Here is a 26,214-nt window from a genome sequence, read left to right as displayed (position 1 = left end):
ATTTTATGGTGTATATTGAATGTGAGGTTGTAAAGTGAGGTTGCAACTTTTATGTCATGGCGGATGACATAAAAGTTGTTGCCACCTACTACAGATCAGCAAAGGTTAAAAGGATTGCTGCACTGCACGGCATTAGCCCATTTTACAGTGGCGTAACATGGTAATGACAATAATTTACCGTCCCTGTTTTATGGCAGTTGATGTCATCCTCTGCTCTGAGGCTAAGGAGCCCCTAGGACCTCATTTTGCCAAATTTGTTGACATTTTCGGTTGCTGTTCTTCTTTTAGTTAACTGCTAACTGGTATCAGCTGCTTTCTGAATCTTCCGGTGGTGGGTCTTAAGCATAACACGCCATCAAAACGTCACGCCTGACACATCCATTGTTTCGTCCTGCCGACCGTCCCTTTAACACACTGTACGTTAACATGCACAGTTAATTAAGGCCATTTAATTGGATTACTGTCCTTGTCCCAGTATACAAGCACAGGAAGGAAACCGATTTATTGACTGAAGTAAGTCTGACACCACAACGATAGGTGGCGATATGCCCCCTTTCAGCTTGTTAGTACTGGACCTTTTTCTAGTTGACCTTACGTCACAGACCAAACAAGTTAGCTACGGTTAGTTAGTGGCAAACTGGTACCATGGTGGACAACTTTACAACTCTGTACATTTCATCCGACCAAAAATGCACGGCTCTGGAGTCTGGATGTAGATTTCACCATGTTGCTAGTGACTCCTTCTTCTTCTGTTACGCATGCAATGCTTCTGACTTCCAGTTCAGAGCCTTGTGGGGACACTGAAGCATGCACCAAGCACCTTGGCCAGTTTGGGTCCAATTTACTGTACACATGCAGGAGTAATTTGACTCCCAATTATTTGGGTGTTTTTCGCCTTTGAGAAATTCTATTTAGTACGATTTCAGTTGGACTAAGATGTTAACATGCATTTTAAAAGTCTGGTTTTAGTTGGATTAATACAATAAATCTAATTCTGCTTTCTCTAATGTCATGTCAGTGAACTGACAGACACAGACGTCAATTCAGTGCTGATACCACCTCCACTACTGGCTTAAAGGCGAGAAAACTCTGCCCCCCCCCCATTCTGCGATTATACCTTTTATACAGAATGGTGAGGCGTAATAATGGCGCGACATTCTTACCTTGAACAGGCAGTGTAAAAGGGGCTACTGACCCTGGGTGTGAAGAAATCCACATTTGTGCCTGTTCCATCTCTGATCGTTGGTGTGAAATGGTGGCTGAAAAAAGCCCTTCATTTTTGTCGGACTAATAACGAAAGTTGGAGTTTGCCTTAAAAAGAGTGCATTGCTATCAAATGTGTTTGTGGCTGAGCTTTGTCGAGTTGTATTTAGCTTGTTAAAGGAATACTTCACCCACAAAATGACCATTTGTAAATAAGTTAGTCATGCCGTATTACCTTGAATTTGTAGTGAAAATGGCTCCCTGGAAACAGTGAATATCTTAGCCCTTTTTACACAGACATCGTGCTATAGTGTCACGACTAAGTCCCTTCTTTATGCCTCCTTTGCATTTTTACACATAAACAATAGGGGTGCAACGATACACTTATTCATATTGAACCGTTCGGTACAATGGCCTAGGTTCGGTACGCACTATGAAACGAACAATACACAATTTTATTTATTTATTTTATCAACTTCTGACGATGCGCTCTGTGCTGAAAGCTCAGTGGATCTGCGCTTGACTATGCCACCTTATGCCACCACCGGCTGCATTGCCGAGCGCAGATCCACTGAGTTGCGCCTCACACATTCATTCAGACCAAAACAAGCTGCTGAAGCTACATGCAAAGCTAGCTCGTTGCAACATGGCTAATGCCTCAAATATACCCGAAATCGAAGATCCTCTACCATCCTTCAGATCTGGCGTGTGGAACTACTGTGGTTTTCGTGTTAATTATGACCCTGATGGCAAGCGTGTCGTGGACAAAAATACAACGGTATGTCGCAAGTGTCACACAACGATAAACTACAACAGTGGAAATACAACAAACATGACAACACATTTACGCCGACATCACCCCGATGCGAAAATAGGTGGAACCAAACAAAAACAAGGAACGACAACAACACACATGCTACAAACTTTCCCCGGTGCTAAGTATGCACAGCAGAAAATGTGTCGGGTATAGCTGCACCAGATACATTTAATTTTTCATTTGATGTTTTTTTTATATTCTTATAGAATTGTACGCCATACTGTTGGTTGATACTGTGTTGTTAGAATGTTTCAAATGTTCCAAAATATTAATGATATATATTACATATATTTATTTCATATATTTACAGGGAGCTGTTTCTTTGTAATATATACTCTGCTGCTAAGAATGCACCACAGAAGATGGGTGATTTATCAGATGCATTTGACACTAAAATATTGAACCGAAACGAACCTTGAATTTTGTGTATCGTTGCACCCCTAATAAACAAATAATGGAGGGATGGATCATCCTGCTCCAGTGTGTGATTTTAGAAAGCATCCTAGCATCGGAACCAAAAGAGGCGTGATATTTAACACAACAGCGTCGGCCTCCTGTGTGACATGTACACGACGTTGGCACTTCTTTCTAAATAAAAACAACAATGGCATAACATGGTAATAACAGTAATTTACCTTCTCTGTTACACAGTGGTTGATCTCATCCTCTGCTCAGAGGGTAAAGAGCTCAGGATATCATTGTTTTTCCCAATTTGCAGACATTTACAGCAGCTGTTTTTCTTCTTTTAGTTAGTTGCTACCTGCTATCAGCTGCTTTTTAAATCTCCTGCAGTGGATCGCACACATAACACGTCGTCTTATCATCATACCTGTCCCACCCATGGTCCCGACCTGCCTTCTGTCCTGTTTATACAGACGTCATTTCGGCATTGTCCTCCCTGACAGTTCACATACAAAACAGTGAGGCAGCACAACGGCGCGATATTCCCGCCTTGAACCGGCAGTGTAAAAGGGGCTATGGATTGAGAGGGGACCACATTTAACAAGAGCAAAGGTATATGAAAATGTACATTTACAGACTTTAAACCATAGTGCACGAGTTCTATAAGAGTTTATTAATGGACATTGCTGGTGTTAAACATGGTCCACCATAAATCAATATTTTTTCTTCAGGAATTCAGTGTAGCATGGTTTGACTAATTGTCATACTAATTGTCATTGTAGTTGAAGTATTCCTTTAAACACAAGAAAAAAACAAAACAAAATGGTCATATAAAGGTTCTGCTAGTTTTCTTTTTTGTCCTTTTACCCTCAGTCTCCAGATCCTGAATCCAGGGTCTGTGCATTGGTGAGAAGTTGCCCTCTGGGCCACTTACGCCCAACTCTTTGGTGATTAAATGTCTTTTACTGTGAATTTCTACTTGAACAGCAGTGCTCAGTAACATCTGGATGATAGCTGTTGAAGGAGCGGGGAGCCATTGTGGCGCAGGGACCTGAACTAATACTTTCTCATACATGCTACATGTAAGAGAAACACTCAGAAGAAGATATTAGTTCAGCCCTAGGACAAAAGCATCTTGACCACCTAATTGGCTTCAGTAGACTTTGTTGAATATTGGCTTTATATTATGTAAGGCCAGCTGGGCTGTGAGCACATGGTGTTAACATTTTCCAGCTGTGGAGGTAACTATCCCATTCAAACTGAAACAGAGAGAGGGCTGTAAACCCTGATCAGGGATATCTCTGCCTGTCTTCCTTCACTGAACACCTGAACACTCAGATATAGTGCCAGGCACTACAGCAATATTTCTTACTCAGCATTTGTCATTGCACTCCTTCTTTGTCTGACTCGTAATACACAACGTTGTTGACTATATAAGCACTACATATCAATTACTGAATCAGATTTCTACCATAGTGGTTTGTAATATGCTTGAGGTCAGAGCTGAAAATTACAGTGCTGTTGTATTTGGATTTGTTATCATGATACGGTCCAGTGCCATGGATGGATGGTTTTACACATTTTTTCAGCTGACCTATTTTTTCTAAATGCTCCAGTGACACAAACTTAAAATGAAGGGGAACACGTAGGCTACTCAAGAGTAAACACATTGTATTTGTCTAAACAATTGTATTTGAAGGGTTATTCTATCGGTAGTTTATGTACATGGATGTAGACCTTTTTTATGACTGTGGAGTGTAGCGCTGACGTGATCTATTAAGGTCAATTAATCAGTTAATCATTGCTCTGTCTCGGAATGACAACACTATGTTTTGTTGTAGTTAGTAATGACAAAGTTGACCAACTGATAATTATTCATGTATTCATTTGTTATCTGTAACTGCTTGCCCTATTCAGGGTCACAGCGGGGCCTATCCCTGCTGTGATTAGGCGAGAGGTGGGGTACACCCTGGACAGTTCGCCATACTATTGACAAAAATACATTAATTGCTTTGTATTTAAAAAACTGAATCCCTTTGTGTTTTTCACAATCGTTGAGGCAAAGTAAGCATTTGGCAGTGGACTCCCTGGACTCAGGGAAGTTGCACTGGGCATTGACTATGCAATCAGTCATAGAATAATGGATTTATTAATTGATAATTAAAGTCTGTAGTTGCAGTCCAAGTGGTGCAGCAGTAAAGCAACTTCCTGTGTTTATACAGAAGCTGATGATTGTTTTTTTCTGTAGACTAGAGCTTGAAGGATGAATAAATTATCTTTCTTTAACATGAACTCTTAAATGTGTGGGCAGCAGTGAAGCTATTTTACTGAGACATGGTTTGACAAATGTTCATTTATATACATTTTTCAAATGACCCCTTAGTGAACCATTAAAAATCTCCCATGAACCATCAGTTTATTGTGGCCCAGGCATTGAATAACAATAAACTACACTATTAAAGACAGTTTCCATTCTTGAAGAGACCAGTAGATGGCGGTAGTCTGTATTCGTCATTCAAAAAAGGGAAACCAGAAGACCGTCATGACGCTAGTTAGCCAGTTAGCACATTAACAAGACAACCCGATGCTGAAAGAACAAAAGGTTATGTAACATGAAATAGCAGTGAATAACACAATCACAAACTGTTCTCCTAAAGAGCTCAATGGCTAAAAAAACAATCTTACCTTTTATAATAAGTTTGTTTCAATCTCACTCCTTCTTGACATAAGCTGGTTGTTTACTTTCCTCACTTCCCTTTCTCTTCACATGTACTGAGTTGAACTTCCAATTAGAGTGATTTCATTTACCAACAGGCCCTGCCGTCTCCAACGCTGATTCAACATAATCATCATCATCAAAAACTAGGTTGACAGGCGCTCGCCGACGGTCAACCATTGGCTTGGTGTCAGGGCCTCAAGGAACTTTCATTCTACCGAACCGAACCTCACACCACCGCATCACCACGCAGACGGAAGCGTGAATCTTTTCATTGATGAGAAGCCTGTGATCATGATAGTGCATGTTGTAAACATTAATGCCGTCTTCCTCGGCTCAGCTGTAACATTTGATAGCTTTGTCGTGCTAGGTGAGCTATCAGTAGATGCATGCTACCTTTTGTGCGGTGATATGTTTGGCGGGTTTAGCTCAGTAGAAAGAAAATAGTTCCCACATTAAACTGCTCACAACAGGGTCTGTAGATTATCTTGAGTAACTGGCTCATGAAAGAGACATTGTTGTTGAGGTTTTCAAATGTATTTTTTTTTGGCACTTTGAGCACCACAAGCCACAGGGCCATTTAGTTCCATTATGTTGGAGAGAAGGCAGACATCTCCACAGCTGATATCGCCAACACTCAGCAACTCACATAAAGAATATATATACTGATAAACAGCACTACAGGTTAGAAGAAAAATATGTATTTTTGATATTTGGTTGAACTGCTACTTTAAAGAGATTTTTAATTAAGGTTTTCTTATCGCCATGAAGTTTGCCTTTTTACCATCCAGACAAGCTGATGCCAAGAAGTTAGTCTGACGCTGCAGTTCAGCGAGACTTGAGACAGTCCTTGAATTAGTGTTGAGTGCCCGATCAAAGTTCTAAAAATGCTGAAATATCTGTTGACCTGCCCTCTCTGTGACCTTCTGGCTGCTGCATCAGTGTATGTTCTCGCCAGCATTTCTGCGGAGACCTGGAGGCGATGTAGCAGCCTGCTGTTTAGGTTACTAGGTCTCGTCTGCGAGTCTTCCTCCCAGTGGAGGAACAAGGCTAATCACTATCATACCGTGTGCTATTAGTGGTTTGCTTTGGGTTGTAGCCAGGCTAGAGGCTCAACATCACAGAACTCAGAACCAGCTACTGTCCAAATACTGCGTGTCCACTAAGTGTGTACACCATCAATCACATGGGGGTCGTGATTATGTATTAAATGTATGTTTTCGGCAGATGAGCGACTCACCCTTTGTTCTCATGTGTTTACTTCTGCCTCATCTAACCTAGAATTACAGTAGGTCTGTGCATGCATTTTGCATTTATAAACGAAAATAAGGGGTCCAGTCAAAAGTGACGCCTTCAGTCTTGAGACAAAAAATGATTTCAGAGATAGACTCCTTGTTTATTTTTTTGTCACGAGTTAGACAGTTCCTCCACTTTTGATCACAGGCTTCTTTGTTGGATGGTGAAAAAGATGAGTGAAATAGACGAGTTATATAAGAGCCTGTGTTTTGACTGAGAAGGAGCGACGAGAAAATAACAAAGTAGGCCAAAAACCACCAAACTGTTTATTAACTGTGAATTAGATGTAATGAAACAAGGTTAAAAAAAACAGAAAGATGGCTTATATAACCGTCGCTGGTGGCCCAAAATTCTCTTTCATTTGGAAGTTAGAGTTTCGAATTTAAGTTGTTTACCAAATACTTAATTCATTAATCATCATACATTTCACTTCTTTAGTTCAAGTCTCTTTCCTCCTCATTTCTGTCTTTCTTGCCCTTTGCACATCTGCCTGTCCTTCTTTTTTTTTTTTACTGTTATTTTTGTGTCATTAGTCTTTTATTTCTTATTTTCCTGACCTGCTACCTCATTTTGTCCTCTCTTCCTCAGTCTGATGTCTTTACATTTATCAATTCATCGTGCTCGTCCTCACCTTCCCTTCAATCATCTGTATCCCTATCATTCCTTACAGGGCTTGAACTACCACGTGCGTCATATTTGAGCTGTAATTGTCAGCTCTACATGCAGCGGTGCACATTACAAGGTACGGAGAATATGTTGTGCAGGGCTGCAGACTCACGCATTGATCGGGAGACTCATGCAATTAACACTTATCACTCATTCTCATGCCACGTGTCCATTTTCTACTGCAATGAAAAAAAAGTATAATGTCGAGGTGCGAAAAGAGGACACAAGAACAACACAATCTAATGTTCAAAGAACAGAGCAATATTACCGGATGCCAGTGAACAATAACACACACCTTTACAAAATGTATCTGCTAAAGCGCTTACTGGCTCAAGAAAAAAATTCTTACTGCATGTAGCAAGTTTGTTTTGACCTAACACACTCTTGACTTTAGCTCTTCATTTAAATTTCTCACTTCCTTTTCTCTTCTCGTACTCTGGGCTGAACTGCCAATCAATGTTATGAGCCGACGGGCTCTGCTGTGCCGAAACAGAAAGATGTGTTGATTCAGCGGAAGAAAGGGCCAACTACCGCCAACGAGGGCCAGTGGTGCAGTACGCAACGCACCAACCAGGGCAGCAGATGCTCACCAACTGCCCAACTTTGATTGACGGCCAACCATCAGGTTGATGTGTCAGGGCCTTTTCACTAGCCCCTTTCACGCTGCCTCGTCAACATGGGAATTTCATGCAGTTATACTGTCCTGTATAAAAGGTACAATCGCGGAATGGGTGGACATCGTTGTCTTACCTTTAAGCCGGCATCGGAGGTAGTAACGGTGCAGAAACGACGTCTAAAAAGGGCTGGGAGATTTAAAATGCAGCTGATAGCAGTTGGCGGCTAACTCAAAGAAGAAGAACCACAGCCAACAATGTCTGCAAAGTGGGAAAACAATGCTCCTTATCATCCGAGCAGAGGACGAGATCAGCCGCCATGTAACAGGGATACTAAATGGTTGTGATTACCATGTACTGCCATTGGTATTGTTTATCAAGCACTGCTGCGACGCATAGGTTTTATGTCACACTAGAGGCTGACGCTGTTGTGTTACACGTCATGCTTCTTTTGCTTCCGCAATGCCAGCATGTTGACTAAAATTACACACTGGAGCGTCATGATGCTGCCATTGTTTGATTCTGTGTAAAAACACAAAGGTGGCATAAAGACAGCACTTTGTAGCGGCCCTATGGCACGATTTCTGTGTAAAAAGGGCTACTGACAGTGCACAGTCAGAGAAGACAGAGCAGTGCAGCACAACAGCAGCACTGTATACAATCTGGTCAGGCCACCCGCTGCTTGGACTTTGATACACTTGTTGATTAGGTGATGTCACCAGATAAGCCCGAATTTTTTAAAACCGTTTCCATATAATTTTTGCTGAAAGCGCGATGGATTTCTGATCAAAATATTCCTATACAATTTGTACATTTTGAAGCAGTTTAACTACTGAACAGGGAACATTTGCTCAGATGACACAAAATGTCTTAATTTTTAAACTCTCATAAACTTAAATGAATAAATGTTTCTTTTTCAGAGGTTTGCAGAAAATGTCAGTGTAATCCTTTCAGGATCCTTGGATGGACAGACTGACAATTTTCTCATATTGGAACTCTCATAAAGAAGAAAACAAAGCAGTAGACAACAATGGATTTCTTTTGAAAAAGAAGGACTTATACACCAAATGGTGCAGTAAAAAATGGTGTTAAAAAGCAATTGCTACATGTAATTTTTAAAACTACATGCACCAGTGCATGCACACAGAAAATAAGTATTTCAAGCCCTGATCTACGTATCCCTCCCTCCCTCCAGATATCACCTTCTTCTCTCGATTTGTCTGTCATACATCCTATCCGTTCCTCTCTCTGTAACCTTTCAGTGCTGAAAGGTCAGTACTCTAACTTCTACTTTTCTGTTTCCCGCAGACCCTGTGGTGCTGGGCAGAGCGTTATGGCTCAGACGCTGCAGATGGCGATCCCTAACTTTGGCAACAACATCCTGGAGTGTCTGAACGAACAGCGGCTGCAGGGCCTCTACTGTGATGTCTCCGTGGTCGTCAAGGGACATGCCTTCAAGGTCCCAAAGTCTTTTTTTAACTGTTAATTTAACTGTTAACAATGTTAACAAATGGCAACTTATGCCAGTGTTGCACAGAAACTTCACCTAGGAACTGCACAGTGTGACCACTTAAGGGGGATTTATATTTGTGCGGCAGACTGTACGCCCTATTCTACTCATGTGGCCCACACCATTGTGAGCATTTCTGCTTGTGCGGTGGTGTGTCTTTATCGCTCTGCAGTTACACCTCCAAACACTAGTCAGCGACAGACGTTTCTGTGAAGTGCGGTTAAGTTTAGTTGATTCAAAACACACATTAAACACACATTAAACACACATTAAACATGGCTTAATAGAAACAATTTCAAACACAAGTACACAAATCAGCTTCACTATAACCCGCAGCATTCACAGGCAAACACTTGTCTTTATCTGGACACATTTCCCCCACAAATACAACATGCTACTGTTTTTAGCACAAGCCTATGGCATTTTACATTGTATAAATTAGCCTAGCGGCTAGCAAACCTCTATCTACTCTCTATCTAAGCTAGGGACAACAGCAACATTTAACAAAGGTAATGTCACACAATTCAGCTCACAAGATTCACCAACAAAACAACTGTCTTATACTTAACACGTTTTCCAAACAAATACAACATGCTAACGTTATTAGCACAAGTCTATGGCATTTTACATTGTATAAATTAGCCTAGTGACAAGCGGAGATTTCCTCTGCGCATATGAAGCCAGGATAAATGACACACAAGACTTAAAATGCTATTTTTATGTGGTTTCTTATGGTTTCTTATCTGAAATTAAAATAAATAAAAGCTTAATTTCCACTGAGGGAAATGGTAGTTAGATTTCTGGAGAGGCACATGTCTGCGCCGATTTGACGCAGAAGTTTAACTTCCACCTAACTCAACTCACTCATTACCTGCAGTAGAGTAATTGGTGGCTAAAGAACGATTATTAGTATTTTTTCCGGGGCATTGGCTTATTGGTCATCTTGCCTGCTAAGTAACAAGCTCATGGGTGTCAATTATTTAGCATAATCTACTATAGCATTATCTTGAAATATAAACTTGTAGTTTAAGAAGAGGAAGCAGCTTTAAAGCTAAATAATATTTAAATCTTTACTCATATTGGCTTTATTTTTAAACAAGACAAAAGGAGTGGCCAAAGTAGAGTTAGAATCAAAACTATAAATAAATAGTTTCATTTTTCATATTCTTTGCAGACTTTTTTCTTGCCAAAGCGTGCACTTTCTGTGTTAAAAACAACATGCTTTGGAAGGTTTTTTGTATTCATGTTTCTAGTTGTTCATGGGGCCTGAAGGACTGGTTGTGAGGGCTGCAGTAAGGCGTAATTAGCTCCACAGCGAAGATATTGACAAGATTTTTGGTCAGAATCAATTGGCGAGACAGGGAAATATGACCCAGGTCAAAATCTGCCAGAGTCCTGCTTTAAATAATTTCTAATAGATTTTCTGATCTCCCTCTGGCCACCTCTCTCACTGGGGGGAATAAATCTTTGGCTTTGCCTCCATTCAATTCTATTTCAATTTGTAAGGCTACAATTAGAAATTTGGCTGTACGTCAGAATGCACTGTAATGGGAAATGAGTCCTTTTCAGTTAGATATGATCAGTATCTTTTTCCACAAGGTAGGGTCACTGTAAACATGATGGAGATGAAGCCAGTCTTCTACATGTTGTTAGTGGTTTCTTTCTACCTCCTTATACTTGACTGCATACACAAGTGAGTTCGAACCAGATCAGCTGTGTGTCATGATATGGATCATGATATTCACCCCGCATGGATTTCAATCAGACTCGACATATTTTTACACTTGCCTCTCCCTGCTGTTTACCCCTCAGGCCCACCGTGCGGTGCTGGCAGCCAGCAGCTCCTACTTCCGGGATCTGTTCAATGCCGGAGGGAAGAGCTCGGTGGTGGAGCTGCCCCCGGCCGTGCAGCCGCAGAGCTTCCAGCAGATCCTGGCCTTCTGCTACACAGGACGCCTCAGCATGAACGTTGGAGACCAGTTCCTCCTCATGTACACCGCTGGCTTCCTCCAGATCCAACAGATCATGGAGAAAGGCACAGAGTTTTTCCTCAAGGTAACCTGCTGATGAAGCATTCATAAACAACAATATAAGGCTTAGAACTATTGGTTAAAGGGTTATACGTACACAGGATTTTTTCTATACATACAAGATCCCTTTAAATAACTTGTAATCATGCTACATATGAACCAGTCATGAATAAAATAGGTGTTTTATGTGCTGCCACCGCGACACCTGTTGTGTGCGTGACATTATGCATGGCATTCTGTTGTCATAGGGGTGTCTGTGTTTGCGGACACGTTCTCGTGACTCCAGAATAATTGAAACATCACACTGACACTACAGGTACTCTCTATAGTAGCAGATGATCTGATTAGATTTGGAGTGCCTTGCTGCATAAATCTACATATTAATGAGGAACACTGATTTCCCTGAAAGTACCCCTTAACACCTCCAGACACAGAGTTAATGTGGTACGAGCTCACTGGTCTTGAAATACTGGTTATCAGACATAGTGGTGTTTTGTAGAGTTTGGCTTCTCCAGCAGCCACTTTGGCAAGCCAGCGAGGAATATTGAGAACTTGTGTTTGATGCTAAAAGTCTGTCCAGCTTGTTGTGTGGTGAAAGTAGTTTTGTACCAAAGCACTGTATACTTGTCATTTATATTACTGGGCAAAAATCTGATTTATGATTGGGTAGTGTATCTTTTTCAGAATGTTCACTACTAATGTTGATATGATGACAGAGCTTTGTGTTACCAAATAACAAAACCTGATTTTTTTTTTTTTTTGATACCTTATTTCAGGAACATAAACCAGGTCTGCAACTAACAATTATTTCATCATTGATTAATCAATCTTAGGGCTGGGCAATGTATCAATATTGAAGCCATATCATGATATCAGACCAGATATCGACTTAGATTTTGGATGGTGATATAGTACGTGATGGCTTTACCTTGTTTTCAAACAGCTCTGTGTCACCGCAGTGTGTGCAGATGAATGGTAGCTGCTCTCTGTGCTCTCCCCTGCTCATCTGTTGGTGGTGGTACCTGGGGTTTGCGTTACCTGGTGGACTTTTGTTAGCAGATGAGCGGGGAGCTCCAGGCACTGGCAGCCTGGTGGGAAGCTAATGTTAATGCTAACGTTAACCTTGTATTGGGTCCGCTCTGTGGAATGGATGCTTTTTGTTTAGATGCTGAAGTATTGATGTCAAGCTATTGTGGTAACCTGGTTTGGTTTTACAGTGGTCGCACTGTACAGAGTTTTAATTTAGTTTCATTTTGAAATGATCCCAAACTTTGGACACTTTGTCCTTTTCTCTGGCCTTACTCTTCTCTTTGCCGCTTGCTTTTCTCCCTCTTTCTTCATTTTGCAAAATGCGCTATCAAATCACATCTTCTGTTTTGTGCATGAATGCATTTTGAGATGTCTACTTCAGCTTAAGCACATTGTGCCACAGTAATAATCATCCGTGCAAAAAACAGTGCTCTGTATATTGTTTTATAGATTAAATGAAGCTTCAATGCAGATAATTTGCACCAATGATTTTCAGTAATCAAGTTACTCGAGTTTCTTGAGGAATCATTTCAGCCCTACATGGCATCATATTATATATATATTGTCATAAGTAATCATTATGGTCGCGACTTATCGTCGATCAACATGAGTTTAATCAAAAAATATTCTGATAATCGAATAATGATAATTTTTTAAGCAAAAAAGCCAAACGTTAGTCCAGTGTGTAGGATTTAGGAGGATATATTGGCACAAATGTAATATAATAAGTATGTTTTCTTCGGTGTATAATAACCTGAAAATAAGAATCGTTGTGTTTTTGTTACCTTAGAATGAGCCATTTATATCTACATAGGTATCATTGACAAACAAAACATTGGCTCTAGATAGGGCCATTCACGTTTTCGCATCGTCCACCTTAGTTAGCAGCCCATCCGTGACGAGAGGGTCAGAAAAACATAGATTTTATAAATGTGAAACTGCTTTATTCAGTGTTTTTAACGATTTAAATTACAAGGTCCATTTGTTTTGGAGAGGAGGAGACCTTAACGGATAATTCGGCTCCTGGTAAAAACCTCCTGAACAATGAACACTGGGGGAATATTAACAAGAAAAAGTTCAGCTGTTGCAATTTTCAATTCTCACCACTAGATGCCACTAAAGCCTCTAAATGTTATACACTGTTCCTTTAAATGTGAGAGCTTGATGCTCTTCTTTGTCACACATGATAATAACCTGAATAGCTTTGGCTGTTTGGACTGTTGGTCGGATGAAACATAACATTTGGAGACGTCACATTGAGCTCTGGGAAATTACACAGCGCATGTTTCACTGTTTTCTGACATTTAATTGATTAAACGATTAATTGATACAATAATAGGCAGATCAATCAATAATGAAAATAATCGCGAGTCACAGCCCTAGTAATGATACTAATGAAATTTATGTGGCCACACCTCCAGGTCTCATCTCCAAGCTGTGACTCCCAGGGTCTCCATACTGAGGAGACCCCGCCCTCCGAGCCTCAGAGCCCCGTCACTCAAACAATGGGAGGTGGGGGAGTCGGCGTCGTTGCCCCAGCCGCGGGGAGGCCCGCCTCTTGCCTGACGCCCCTCCCACTGGTGTCCAAGGTGAAGACAGAACAGACGGCCTCCACACCTCAGCCCACCCCACAGCCGCAGCAGGTAGGCTGTTTCTGATCATCTTAAAACAAGCAAAGTGTTGCACTGATGAGGTAATTAACAACATCTAAAGCTTTTTTTTTTTAAATTTGTGAATTATGTAAAATAGCCTGTAAAAATAATAAAATATAATTCTGTATTCACGTCATTTGAAAAGGGGGCATCATGAGTAGGTGTCTCTTTGAGTTTGGGATTTGAAAAGGCTTTGATAGATTTTCAAGGAAATCTCGCTCCAAGTAGCTCCAGCTACAAAAAAAATTAATCTGCCTGTTGTTACGGCGGCTGAAAAGCTTATTTGAAAAACACCATATATCTATACTTTTGGACAAATTATAACCTGAAGGTTATTTTTGAAATATGGCAAAGACGATTTCACAAAGTTTTTCAAGCAAAGAAATAAATCATTTCAGATGTCAAAGGTCGTCATTTAAATTGTGTGCAGTTGCTTTGTAAGAGCTTTAACTGAAGGTCTCAAAGAGCCTTACTATGAAGACACAAGCATGGTGTGTGTGTTTTCATATTACCATCCATATTAATGAGCTGTGGGTGTTAAAGGAGCACAAGCTGTAGTAAACACTTTGTCTCACTTCATTTATCGTCACATAAAACCTCCTCATACAAACACTAGAATGGATTTCCCGTGTTTTTTTATTTACCTAATTTTGTTTTATTGCAGAGAAAGTGACAAGAAATTATACATATTTGGATTTTTGCTCACCTGCTGAAAGCTGGTAAACTAAAGACACCTACCTTCTAAAACCCAGGCTATATAAACAGAGCATATTTTCATTTTCATGGTGGTGTCATGTGTACTTATTAAACATACACTGGAAGTTTCAAATTTAGTTTCAGGTTGAAACCTGCTCACTCACTTGTACAGTGAATAGAGGACTGTAAATCTTTATTAAAAAAAAAGAAAAAAGAAGTGTTGAGTCAGGCTACTTAAAATACAGCTTAAAGAGGAAGTGGAGAAACCAGTTTCTTGTCATTTGATTCAGAGAAAAGCATCTGGCAAAAATAGTTGCCATGTGATGTTGGGTGCTAAATCTGCATATCAGTGTGTCTGCTACAGTCCTCACTTTCAGCACAGGCAGAGTCTACACTGAGAGCAGTGTGATCATCACCATAAAGTTTTGCTCTAGACATGCGAGTACCACAGACAAAATTCATACATACGGCTTAATCTGTTAACGGCTTTGGAAAGACGCAGTTGGCATGTTCTTCATCGTTTTGTGACGCTGATTTGTGTTAATGTAGACACCAGCCTTTTCTTGCAGTCAGCATTAGAGGCACGCTGAGGTTTGCTCACAGTTACAGACTTGCATAAGAGAATCTTATAAATTTTATTTGACATTTCAGCAACCAGTGAAGTGGGAGAGGTTTATGGATTTATTTGCCAAAGACTAATGTAACTACCATGTGGCGCTTAGCAAGTGCAGCTGAGTATCGAATCTCAATCCATTTTCCTTCTTACTGAAATGTATCTGTAGCAGCCAGTGTAAACTGTTCGGCATTAAAAGTTTGCATTAAATGTCAGCCTTGTTTTTAAATTGGCTGCTTTCTCATTTTAAGTCCCCCTCCACTTAAAAATGTTTTTTTCTTATGTTTATGACCCCTTGGCTGTACTGACCTGTATCTGTGCAAAGTTTGTCACTAGAGAGGTGTTTTCCACATTCTTCTACTGAAGGGGGCGATGTCTGTGCACTTCCCAAAAATCTAAGATTCAAAGGAACGCGACACAAGCTAGATTAGGCACCAACATCTGGCTTTTATATTTAATATGAAAGCTACAATCGGCATTCACACCTGGGTCAAATGACTCTGAAGTAGCCAGAGGTATTTATCAGCTTCAGTGCTAATTGGCAGCAATGGAAATACAGCACCAGGTTGGACACGCTAACTTTAGCCCCTAACGGTGAGATGCAATGACAGGCCGCTGCAAAATACCATCCGTTTCCGTTCAAGCAGAGCTTGGACATTGATCCAAATGTAGTTGGCATCAAGTTTAAAATAGGGACCGAAAAGGTAACCACCAGAATATCTTCGCTGGACTCTGGCAATGGGAACAGAGTCTATCGGCTATATTTAGCAGGTGTTCCCACGTTTAAAAATCCTGCATACATGCACTAATTTAGCACTAAAGTTTTATAATATGGACGCCAATCACATGGGAAACCCATATTGATGGGGTTATGACTTTGACACCACACTGCAGAGAAACCTAAAACCTCCAGCACAAAGCAGAGACGTTAGTACAGAGAGCAAAGTTAGCATTAGCAAAGTGAAAGTTTTGACAGCAAACATGGTGCAGTGTGCAGTTTTTGGATGTAATCTGGACCCTGGAGCTTCCTCCCACTATCTACCAAAAAACAAAACCTAACAAACTTATTGTAGCAGATATTATTGTGTGTTTGACAAACACTAATGCTGCGTCGGCCACCTCCAGTTAGCCCACATGCTAACAAGCTAACAAACAACATAAACAAATAAAAAATACTAACTCTACTTAATCTAAGCTAATTGCTGATTTTGGTGCACAAAGCTTTTACTTTGAAGTGCTGTTTCCTGCTGCAGAGTGAGTGACTAATTGACAGCTATGTGACAAACACAGCAAACTAGTTTGACGACATGGCCAAACGCAAGTATGACCTTGAATGTATTAAACTTCATGGACCTTAAACTAATGGCTAAAGAGCAATCAGGACCCCGTGGTTGGACCAGTTGGGAACCACTGATCTAATGTTAACACTAGTCGTCTTGGTGTGTACTGCTCTTTCACTGGTCAACCTGGAGCAAGAAGCACTGGAGAAAGCTGACAGCCAAACGTGCAGCAAGCAGCGGTGGTGGGCCGGGCAAAGGACAGATCCACAATTTCTGAGAAAGAATAGATCTGCCTCCAGACCCTTTTCAGAGTTACTCTTTATGTGGGAAAAACAAAATAGTTGGTTTATGTTCGTTGATTGTTTTTTTTTTGTTTTTTTAAGCAATAAAGATGAATAAGCTGCGTTTCTCTCTCCTCAGCAGGAGGGCTCTCCCTACTCGGTGGTCTGCACCCCCGTGGCCAAGCGGCTGTGGGAAGGGGGCAACCGTGACAGCGGAGGTGGTTCCGGAGGGGGTGGGGGCGGTGGGATGAGGAAGGCTGCACGCTACTCTTCCTCCTCCTCTTCGTCCTCTTCCTCCAACAACGCCACCCAGGATGCCTCTGGGCGTGGACCTGCAGCCAATGCTGCCATGGTGGGCAGCGGCAGCGGTGCCAGCGTTCCCACTTCAATGGGAGGAGCTGGACTCAACAGTAACCACAACAACAACAACAACAACGGCGGCACCCCCGAAGGCACCAGCCCGGGCACACTGAGCATGTACACCAGCGACTCCCCAATCAGTTACCACGACGACGAGGAAGAGGACGACGTGGCGGACGAGAGCGCCGAAGAGCAGTACAGACAGATCTGCAACATGTACACCATGTACAGCATGCTGAACGCTGGAGCGGCAGGTAAGCTCCCACAGCAGGTGAACACATCTGACTGAGAGTGTGAGTTCACTTCACGGTTACTGTGTTTCATGTAAATGTAAAGTTTTTGTCTTGTGATGTGTAACTCTCACTGTGGAGTGTTTATAAGCACCAGTCCTGTAGGGATTGTTTATCCAAACTTCTCAGGATGTTGAGGAGAATGAAAGGTTCAAAACACAGAAACCAGTGGAAGTGGTGTGGATGCTGCCTAAAGCTTATGAATTGTTGATAGTTTATTTAATCAAAAGGACGATCAGATGGTTGTTTGGTGTTAAATATTCAGAGCGCTGATGGTTATACAAACCAAAGATTATTTAAAATGAGCGAGAAATGAGCTTTAAAGCAGCCAAACAGCATCAACAACAGGAGGTCAAGGGTCAAAGGGCCTTTTTAAGTCAAAGGTCCTGGATGGATTTAAAATATATGGGGAAAGAAGTTGCTCAGGACATTAGTCCACATGTCTCCAGTGACCTAGAACTGAATCACGAGAGAGTTTGAGTTATATTCTCTAATTTCAACCTACTAAAGTAAGATTAAAAACACTTTACAAAGTGCACTTAATGGTTTTAATGCATGAATGGAGGCAAAGAAGCGCCCGATGCAAAGTGGAGTGTGATCTCCTCTGTGCTACAATCCTTTCAACATACACTTGTGAATTATCTCACTTATATAATGGTTAAAATTAGAGCACCGAGGGTTTTTTCATGTCTGCGCCAGCCACAGCCGGAGGCATTATGTTTTCGGGTTGTCCGTATGTCTAGAACGTCTCGTGATTCTCGGGAGCGCCTTCTGGGGAATATCTTTACATTTGGCACCAATGTCCACTTGGACTGGAGGATGAAGTGATTAGAGTCTGGTGGTCAAATTTCAAGGTCACTTTGACCTCACACAAGAATTCATATGCTAATGATGACATAATTACACACAGATGTCACACACACACACACAGAAGAGATGGCATTTTATAACCGAAAGGTCAAAGGTCAGCTTCACTGTGACATCATAATGTTCTACAAAAACACTTTTCTGGCCATTATTCAACGCCATATCTCAGGAACAGAAGGGGAGACATTTGGTCGGATACTGAATTGGTGACATTAATATTGGGTGTTCGCAAATAGTCTCTAAGTGAAGACAGAATGTTTCTCACTGGAACTCATTCACTAGAAACGTACATATTCATTTAGTGATAACTTTAATTGTGCTGAAAAACACACAATACTTAAACTCCTTTAAGTCCTCAGTGCATATGTTATACGAGTCTGGAAACATGGATTTAAACTTTAACTCGACTGGTTGGTCGAGGCACAAATCAAAGAACTAGTGTCAATAAAGGCCGACTGTTGTGTCACCTGACGTTGCCTGTGTCTCAGCCAGAAAGTTTGACTTGAACACACAGCAAAGACTACAACCAAAGACCAACTAGTGCGTACACTCTGCACCTGCATGACAGTGCAAGTGGTAGCCTGTACTCATCATCCAAAAAGGGGAACTTAGAAACCAGCAGGACGGATTTAAGACGCTCGTTAGCCAGTTAGCACGTTAACGACAAAGCCCGGGCGCCTTACACTTACACAATCACAATCTGTTTCTGCTGCTCAGTGGCTAAAAACAATAATCTTACCTAATATAACACCTTTGTTTTGATCTCACATCCTCTTGACTTTAGCTGTTTGTTTGCCTACCTCGTGTCCATTTCGTGCCCTAAGTTGAATCTCCACTGAGAGTAATTCCACTGACTGAGGGTCTACAGCAGCCCGACACGGGTTCAGCATGTTGACTCAGTCAAAAAGCTGCAGACAGGGGTTACGGTTAGAGCCCTACAGTCTTACACGACAGATGCTAATCAGTATTTTTGTCATTAGCATACATATTCATTTCAGTAATTTAATTTGAGCAGCAAAACTGAAATGTTTTTATGTCCTTAGTGTTTTTATATGACTGCTTTTAATATTTGAGAAGTTTGCATCTTTTCCTTTTGTTTTGTGGGTAAAAAAGTTAATATCCCAATAAGCAGGGTTTTGTATCTGCTCTGAGACTCTGGCACTAGAATAGTCAAATTTGAAATGACGGGGTAGGGCAGACAGGGCACCTGGTAGAGCAGGCACCCCATATACAAAGGCTGCGTCCTTGCCGCAGTGACCGCAGGATCAATTCCAACCCACGGCCCTTTGCTGCATGTCATTCGCCCTCTCTTTGCCTCTTTCACACTACAGCTGTCCTATCAAGTAAAAGCAAGAAGCCCCAAAAAATATCTTTTTGAAATGACACCCAGCCCTAAATGTAAGTAAAAAACTGCTAACAACACATAATCCTCCCTCCTCAGTGGTCGGGGAGCGGGTGGAGGCTCTTCCTGACTTGGCTCCAGACTCAGGCGGCGGGCGAGGCGGCAGGGGGGCGCGGTCCAGGCAGGACTTGGCGTCACTGCCCGCCGAGCTCATCAGCCAGATCGGGAACCGCTGCCACCCGAAGATGTACGAGGAGGGCGACCCGGCCGAGAAGCTGGAGCTGGTGAGCGGCACCTCCGTGTACATCTCCCGCGCCCAGCTCATGAACTGCCACGTCAGTGCCGGCACCCGCCACAAAGTGCTGCTCAGACGCCTGCTGGCCGCGTTTTTCGACAGGTCAGTGGTCAACACGCTTTACCTGCCATGTATTTGGTTTGTCAGTTTGTGTGTGTGTGTGTGTGTGTGTGTGTGTGTGTGTGTGTGTGTGTGTGTGTGTGTGTGTGTAAGCTGCAGCAAATGATAGACTGCAGGCTGTGAACTAGACTTCAACTGGAGTCAATCCACTTTTGGCTTTGAGTCAATTTTTCATCAACTCACTGAGGTCAGGAAATTTAGTTTTTGAAGCTCATCTTTTAGTTTCCTTTAAACTGATTTAATGGTTATTTAATGTGTTCCGTACATCATCTGTTTTTGTTTTTGCCTTGCTCAGGAGCACTCTGGCTAACAGCTGTGGAACTGGCATCCGCTCTTCAACCAACGACCCCAGTCGTAAACCCCTGGACAACAGAGTGCTGCATGCTGTCAAATGTGAGTCATACAGAGACACACACAGTTTTTGACACCATAAATACTGTCAGTTACATCTCAGTCAGATTTTGGAGCGGCCTGCTGCAGAGTTGATCTTTACAGCTTTGGAATTTTAAGACTCCTCGCCATCCATTCATTTAGTGTTTGCCTTGTGGTTTCTTTCTTCCTCTTTTTCCATTTTTCACCTCGTCTCTTTTCTCCAGTTTACTGCCAGAACTTTGCGCCGAGCTTCAAGGAGAGTGAGATGAACGCCATCGCAGCCGACATGTGCACCAACGCGCGCCGCGTCGTCCGCAAGAGCTGGATCCCCAAGCTCAAACTGCTGATGGCCGACAGCGACGCCTACTCCGCCTTCCTGGCCGACAGCGTGAAGATGGAGGCCGACGCGCTGGGGGCGGAGCAAGGCTTCGACCCCGCCTCCCTGGAAGCGGTGGCGGCGGCAGCAGCCGCGGCCGCCAACCACAATGAAGCGGGAGGTGGAGCCACGCAACCAGACGCCCTCCAGGGGGCGGGAGGAGACGGCAGCACTTTGTTTTGAGTGAGTGAACGGACAGATAGATGAGTGGACAGATGGACAGATTTGATGGAGGGAGGGATGGCATTTCTCTGGGGGCGATGAGTAGAGAACGGTGGCCGCTTTGGTCGTGATGACAGTTGTCACTCCTCCCCTCGCCGCCGTGTGTTTGGGGGGTCTGTTTCTTCTTTTACACCTCTTCTGGTCAGTTTGTTCTGCTTTCCCTCCTTCGTTTGTCCACGTTTCTGTCTCTCTCGACGGCCCAGAATGCCTCACTTTGGGTTGTTCCTCCTTCCTTTTCTGGTGGAGAGAGATGGAAAGATGGAGAGAAAGGTAGCAGAGGGAGGAGGTCATACCCCCCCACACACACCTCCTCACTCCTCTGCAACCTTTCAGAAACTGATTGTTTCAGCCTTTATTTTTTATGTTTTCTAAAGTGTGTACTGTCACTAAGGCCCGTTTCTTACCATAATCAATCACAGACATTCCCTGGGGGGTGGGGGGTGGGGGGGTAATCCTGTTTGGAGAACGTGATATTTCCTTCCCCAAACTCCGGTAACACTGTTGTTTTTGATATTGAATGTATGCGTGGTGAAGCATCCGAACCGCAGCGTTGTAAGTCAGTGGAGGTCGAGTGAGTTTGTANAAAAACAACAGTGTTGTAAGTCAGTGGAGGTCGAGTGAGTTTGTACAGAGCCCTTTTTTTTTTTTTTTTTTTTTTTTTTTATTTGTCTGTTTTTGCTTTATTTCATCTGGACGCCAGATGAAAGCTTCTCGGAGAGCGTGGGATTGATGAGGTCAGGGGTTGAAATGAATATTAATATGTATATTGGCATGGTTTATGATCTCCCCGACCTCCGCCCGACCCCACAAACCCTGCTCTTCAACCCCAGCCGAGCATGCTGGGAAACTGACCTGCCAGCCTTTTAGAGAGCTGCTGGGGAGTTCTGACTGACAGTGTGGCGGGAGACGGGAAAAAACTAATATTTGATTGACTAAAAACTTTTTCGCCTGAACTTCCCCTTGTTTTTTGACCCGTAGACTACATCCACAATAATATGCTTTTGTGTTAAAACACATGACTGTTGCTACGTTTACACCTGGCGTCCACACTACTCTTTGGCTTCCCTAAAACGGAGAGCTTTGAAAACACTGCTGACCCCGTTAACGTTTGAAAACCCCGGGGTTGGGTTGTAGTCTTGACATGAGGAAACTGAGATAAGATTGGGTCTTATCGGTCACAAGGTGTCAATCCAAAAATTTATAGCTAATTCTACATACTTTTGTGATTTCATCCTTCATGTGTGGGTAACGTTGCTCTTTTGCCGTTGTCAGGCATCCTCCAGCGATGGATAATGCTCCTGGTACCGCCATATTTGCTTCACAGCACTTCCCAATCTGTTTTCTACCGCCTTGACAGCCTTATACTCACGTTATTTTCAGTAACAGTTCCACCTGGTTGTCGATCCAAGCAAAGAAATGGCTCGACAACCAGGTTGCCATCTCCATATTATTTACTGTAACTAAGCAACCAGCTGTACACAATCTGCTTCCTGTTTACATTGGCACACACTTGCCAAGTGTACGTAAATAGTCCTGTGATTCGCGTTTCCAGGCGTGATAGTATGAGGGGAGATTATTTCTAAAATGGTGCTAAAACCCTTGTGAGTACAGAGATCTTTTTCATTTTAAAAAGCTGTTTTAAATTAAAAACGTATTAGTGTGGATGTGGCCTTATGAAAAGACAATTTTAGTTTTCTTATTTTTGTGTTTAAATTCTTAATTTTTCCTTTTATGTGTGTGATTTTTGCCGAGCCTCCCGAGGGAGAGGAAACTTGTTACCGATGATTGTCAAAGAGTTTGCGCGTGATAAATGCACTGTGTTATTTCCTGCGGTATGATTACAATCGAACTACGTTTTTGTACGTATCAGAGAGAGACGAGAGGCAGTTTTATTTAAAAAAGCAACAAAAAAAGAGAAAAAATAGAAGCTAAAATCCAATTTATATCTCTGGTTATCACCCTTTTTTTTTTTTTTTTAGAAAAAAACGTCTGAAGGAAAGTCAAGAAATATCCAAAAGCGAGTTTCTGCCCGTGAGCTTAGGAACGTGTCGTGTGTGTGTGTGTGTTTGTGGAGTGTGTGTGAGGATTCAGCAGCAATGTTCTTTTGTTTTCAGCTCGTGTTTAAATTGTTTTCCCTCCAAATATTCGCAGCCATGCCAGTTAACAGAACAAGTTTCCTCGGGCTCTGCTGCCTGGATGCGTGCTCGCCTGGCATGGACAAAGGTGCTAATTCAGGCATTGGTACATTGCAAGGAATACAGCTCCGTGTGTGTAATGTGTAGGTGTGTGTTTGAGCGGCCACGCTGTTTTGTGTGTGTGTGCTGCAGCAGAGAGAGAGAGAGAGAGGCCAGACGGTGTGTTTTCACACACGCTTGGTCGATTCATTCACCCATCACTGCGGTGAGCACACACACTCACACACACGCAGGCTAATACGCATTTGGGCGCTGTCAGCCGCATCAGCTACAGTACACCAGAGCAGCATGGGAATTAAAGGAGAATTACACTGAAGCAGAGCTGAGAGGCTGTTTGTTGTTTGTCACATGTGAGCATTCACCTTAAATTTATTTTAATGAGGCCGCATCATGGGAAAGGTAAACTGTCGCTGCGCTGGCGGAAAGTTTTGTTGTCGCTTTGACAGTTAATTTCTCAGCTTTATGTCATGTGCGATACTCTGCATTATAAACAGAAAGCTGCTAAATAATGGAAATCACAGAAGAATGTCGGCATAGAAACAACCCTGAAAGCGAATATTGCAGTCATATGCGCCTTTGATACTTAAGTGGCTGAATGGTAGCTTTCAGAAACTATAACAAGAATACAGAGCGAGATCTTTTCGCTTTAGAAAAATTGACCTCCAAATTCCACAATGCAGCTGAATACAGTCATCAGCTAAACCCTGAAGAGGGCTTTTTGCTCTTGTTCAGTCTGAAGTTGAATACAGGGGCTCCAGGTGAAGTTTTTTATTTAGTGCCACTAATATTTTGCTCCTCGGCACCATTGTGGTGTTTTAAATGGATAGTCAGAACCTTGTTACACCAGATTACAGTCTCAGTTTTGACCCCAGTTTCAAGCTTTTAATCATAAAATCTCTCTCAGACAATCAATGTAAAGGCGCTCTTTCTTCTGGCAGACCTGACATATCTGTCTGTTTGGCACTGTGCAATAAAAGCAGCAGTGTGAATAGTAGGGAAGCAAAGCTAACCAGCTGTAAGTGCATGTACTGTGTTGTGTGTGTTGAGCAGATTACTGTGTGCTAGAGGTGCACGGAAATCACAGCTCAGTTCACACGCCTGTTTAGGAGTCACGGTTCGGTGCGAGTTCAGTACAGTGGAAAGAAACAAATGTGTAAAGATCCATTTCTCTTCATTTATGTTAATCAGACAGTATTGGACGTGTCAGAAAGACAAACTCCTCTTGCTGGGGACCGGAGTAACATTTTGCCCGTCTGCAACATCACTCAACTGTTTTCACCATAAAGATTTTCATACACTTATGTGTTACACTTTACGGACACTTTCCCAAAAGGCAGCAGGTCTCAAGAGGCTATAAAACTGAAAGCATCTCTTATGATGTGAAATTGAAAATACAAAATAAATAGAATAATAAAAATAAAACTTGTGCATTAGGAGGAGTGTAACAGTTATTTCTATCTGGGCTGTCGGCCAATCTAAATGCCAACTGCTCCAGTAATTGTTTTATCCTGTTCTGCTTTTGCATCTTAAGGAGCTGGAGTTATGGCTTGTTTTTTCACATCTGTTACCCCTTTTCCACCAAATTAGCTCTGGTTCTTGAACTGGTCCTGATCAGGACTCTCAGAGCCTTGGTGCTGTCTAGTGACCCAGCCTGCGCTTCCCCCATTTTTGAATGAAACCATTGTAATCAAGCGTCATCAGCAGAGGGCGTTCCACAATGCACAGTTGGAGTAAACAGTAGTAGCAAGATGGCAGATCTCACTGATCACCTGTGAGCTTTCGTTCCGTTATTACAGCCATTTGTTTTTGTCCAAAAATAAGCATGGACCAACTATTAATGACAAGAATACATAGAAGACTAGAACGTTCAAGACTCCATCTCGTCTTTCCAACCTGTAGAATATGACACGCCGATTAATAAACGATTAGAAAACCAACTTTTCGGGTCCTGAGCCAATTTATTTTTGGTTAAAAAGCTCAGAACGCTTCACTAATAGGCGCACAAACTAGAACGGCACCCATTCCATGTTGGTGATGCTGTCGAATTAGCGCTACATGTAGCATGTTGGACGTGTGGAGCAACTGCAACACATCATCCTTGTCTTATACACAACTCCCTCTCCGTTGCTGTTGTAGCTGCACGGGAACCCACAAGCCGGTCTTCAAGCTCCAACGTTTTATTTGCGCTCGCCAAAGTGTGACTGATTCACACTCCAGTCCTCTTGTTTCGCTAATCTCAGCACAAGTTGCCACCTGCGTACAGCTTAAAGTTATAGGATGAAACTCCTGCTCATGAAGTGTGTTTCAGCTTTATGTGCATTAATTGACATTGTGTTATCCGTGTGCGTCTGTAGGAACTGAACCATGACTTCTGTACCGTGATGGTTTGGCACGAATACACAAACCATTACAGCCATTACTATGTGCAGTGCATTCGTTATCTTAGAATATATCTTAGAATTTAACACAGAGAGTAGGGTAAAACTTTCTCCGTGTATCCCACATAATTGGTGGCAGATTCAAACAAATTTCAAATCCTTTTTTTAGGTGTCGGGGCTGCATTAGACTGCTTTGTGTTAATTACATCCAGGCCACAAAAGGCAATTTATTTCCTCACAACAAAGTGAAATAACTTCCTGTTTGTGTGCACTTGTTCTGTCAAAGTGTGGACAAGTTGAGACTGAGACCAGAGCAGATGATGACCATTGTGAAATCTCCTAACTTGTCAGATCAGGTCCCTCCTGCATGAGGGATTATCTAATTATCTCTCTAATTTTATAATGCTGGAACTCAATTTTATGTGCTCAGCAGGTCTTTAAATATATTACTGATGGTGCTGAGTCACTATTGGCTACGTCACAGCAACAGATAAGTTAGTTTCTCATAGTAATCCAGCGTAATTTAAATGACCATAAATTAAGAAGCTCTGTTTCCGTTTAAGCAAGTATATTAAAAATGGATTTATCTCCC

General features: G+C 42.2%; 1 protein-coding gene across 6 annotated transcripts in view; it reads left to right on the top strand.

Annotated features, from left to right (window-relative positions):
- The window catches only part of nacc1b (nucleus accumbens associated 1, BEN and BTB (POZ) domain containing b), a 31,653-nt gene that overhangs the window by 3,813 nt on the left and 1,626 nt on the right, over positions 1-26,214 (top strand). For 4 of the 6 annotated variants that reach the window (XM_050043353.1, XM_050043355.1, XM_050043357.1 and 1 more), the window contains exons 2-8: positions 9,023-9,173; positions 11,037-11,279; positions 13,705-13,926; positions 16,945-17,419; positions 19,764-20,061; positions 20,375-20,472; positions 20,676-21,625. In XM_050043353.1, coding sequence (XP_049899310.1) covers positions 9,023-9,173; positions 11,037-11,279; positions 13,705-13,926; positions 16,945-17,419; positions 19,764-20,061; positions 20,375-20,472; positions 20,676-21,010 — 1,822 coding nt within the window. In that variant the 3' untranslated portion in view covers positions 21,011-21,625. Of the gene's footprint in view, positions 1-9,022; positions 9,174-11,036; positions 11,280-13,704; positions 13,927-16,944; positions 17,420-19,763; positions 20,062-20,374; positions 20,473-20,675; positions 21,626-21,661 lie in introns of those variants that run through there. The other 2 variants (XR_007569881.1, XM_050043354.1) reach the window with 2 other exon arrangements.

Source organism: Epinephelus moara, chromosome 5 (assembly GCF_006386435.1).
Source record: "Epinephelus moara isolate mb chromosome 5, YSFRI_EMoa_1.0, whole genome shotgun sequence".
Lineage (NCBI taxonomy): Eukaryota > Metazoa > Chordata > Actinopteri > Perciformes > Serranidae > Epinephelus > Epinephelus moara.
This window is presented reverse-complemented; position numbering and strand designations above follow the sequence as displayed.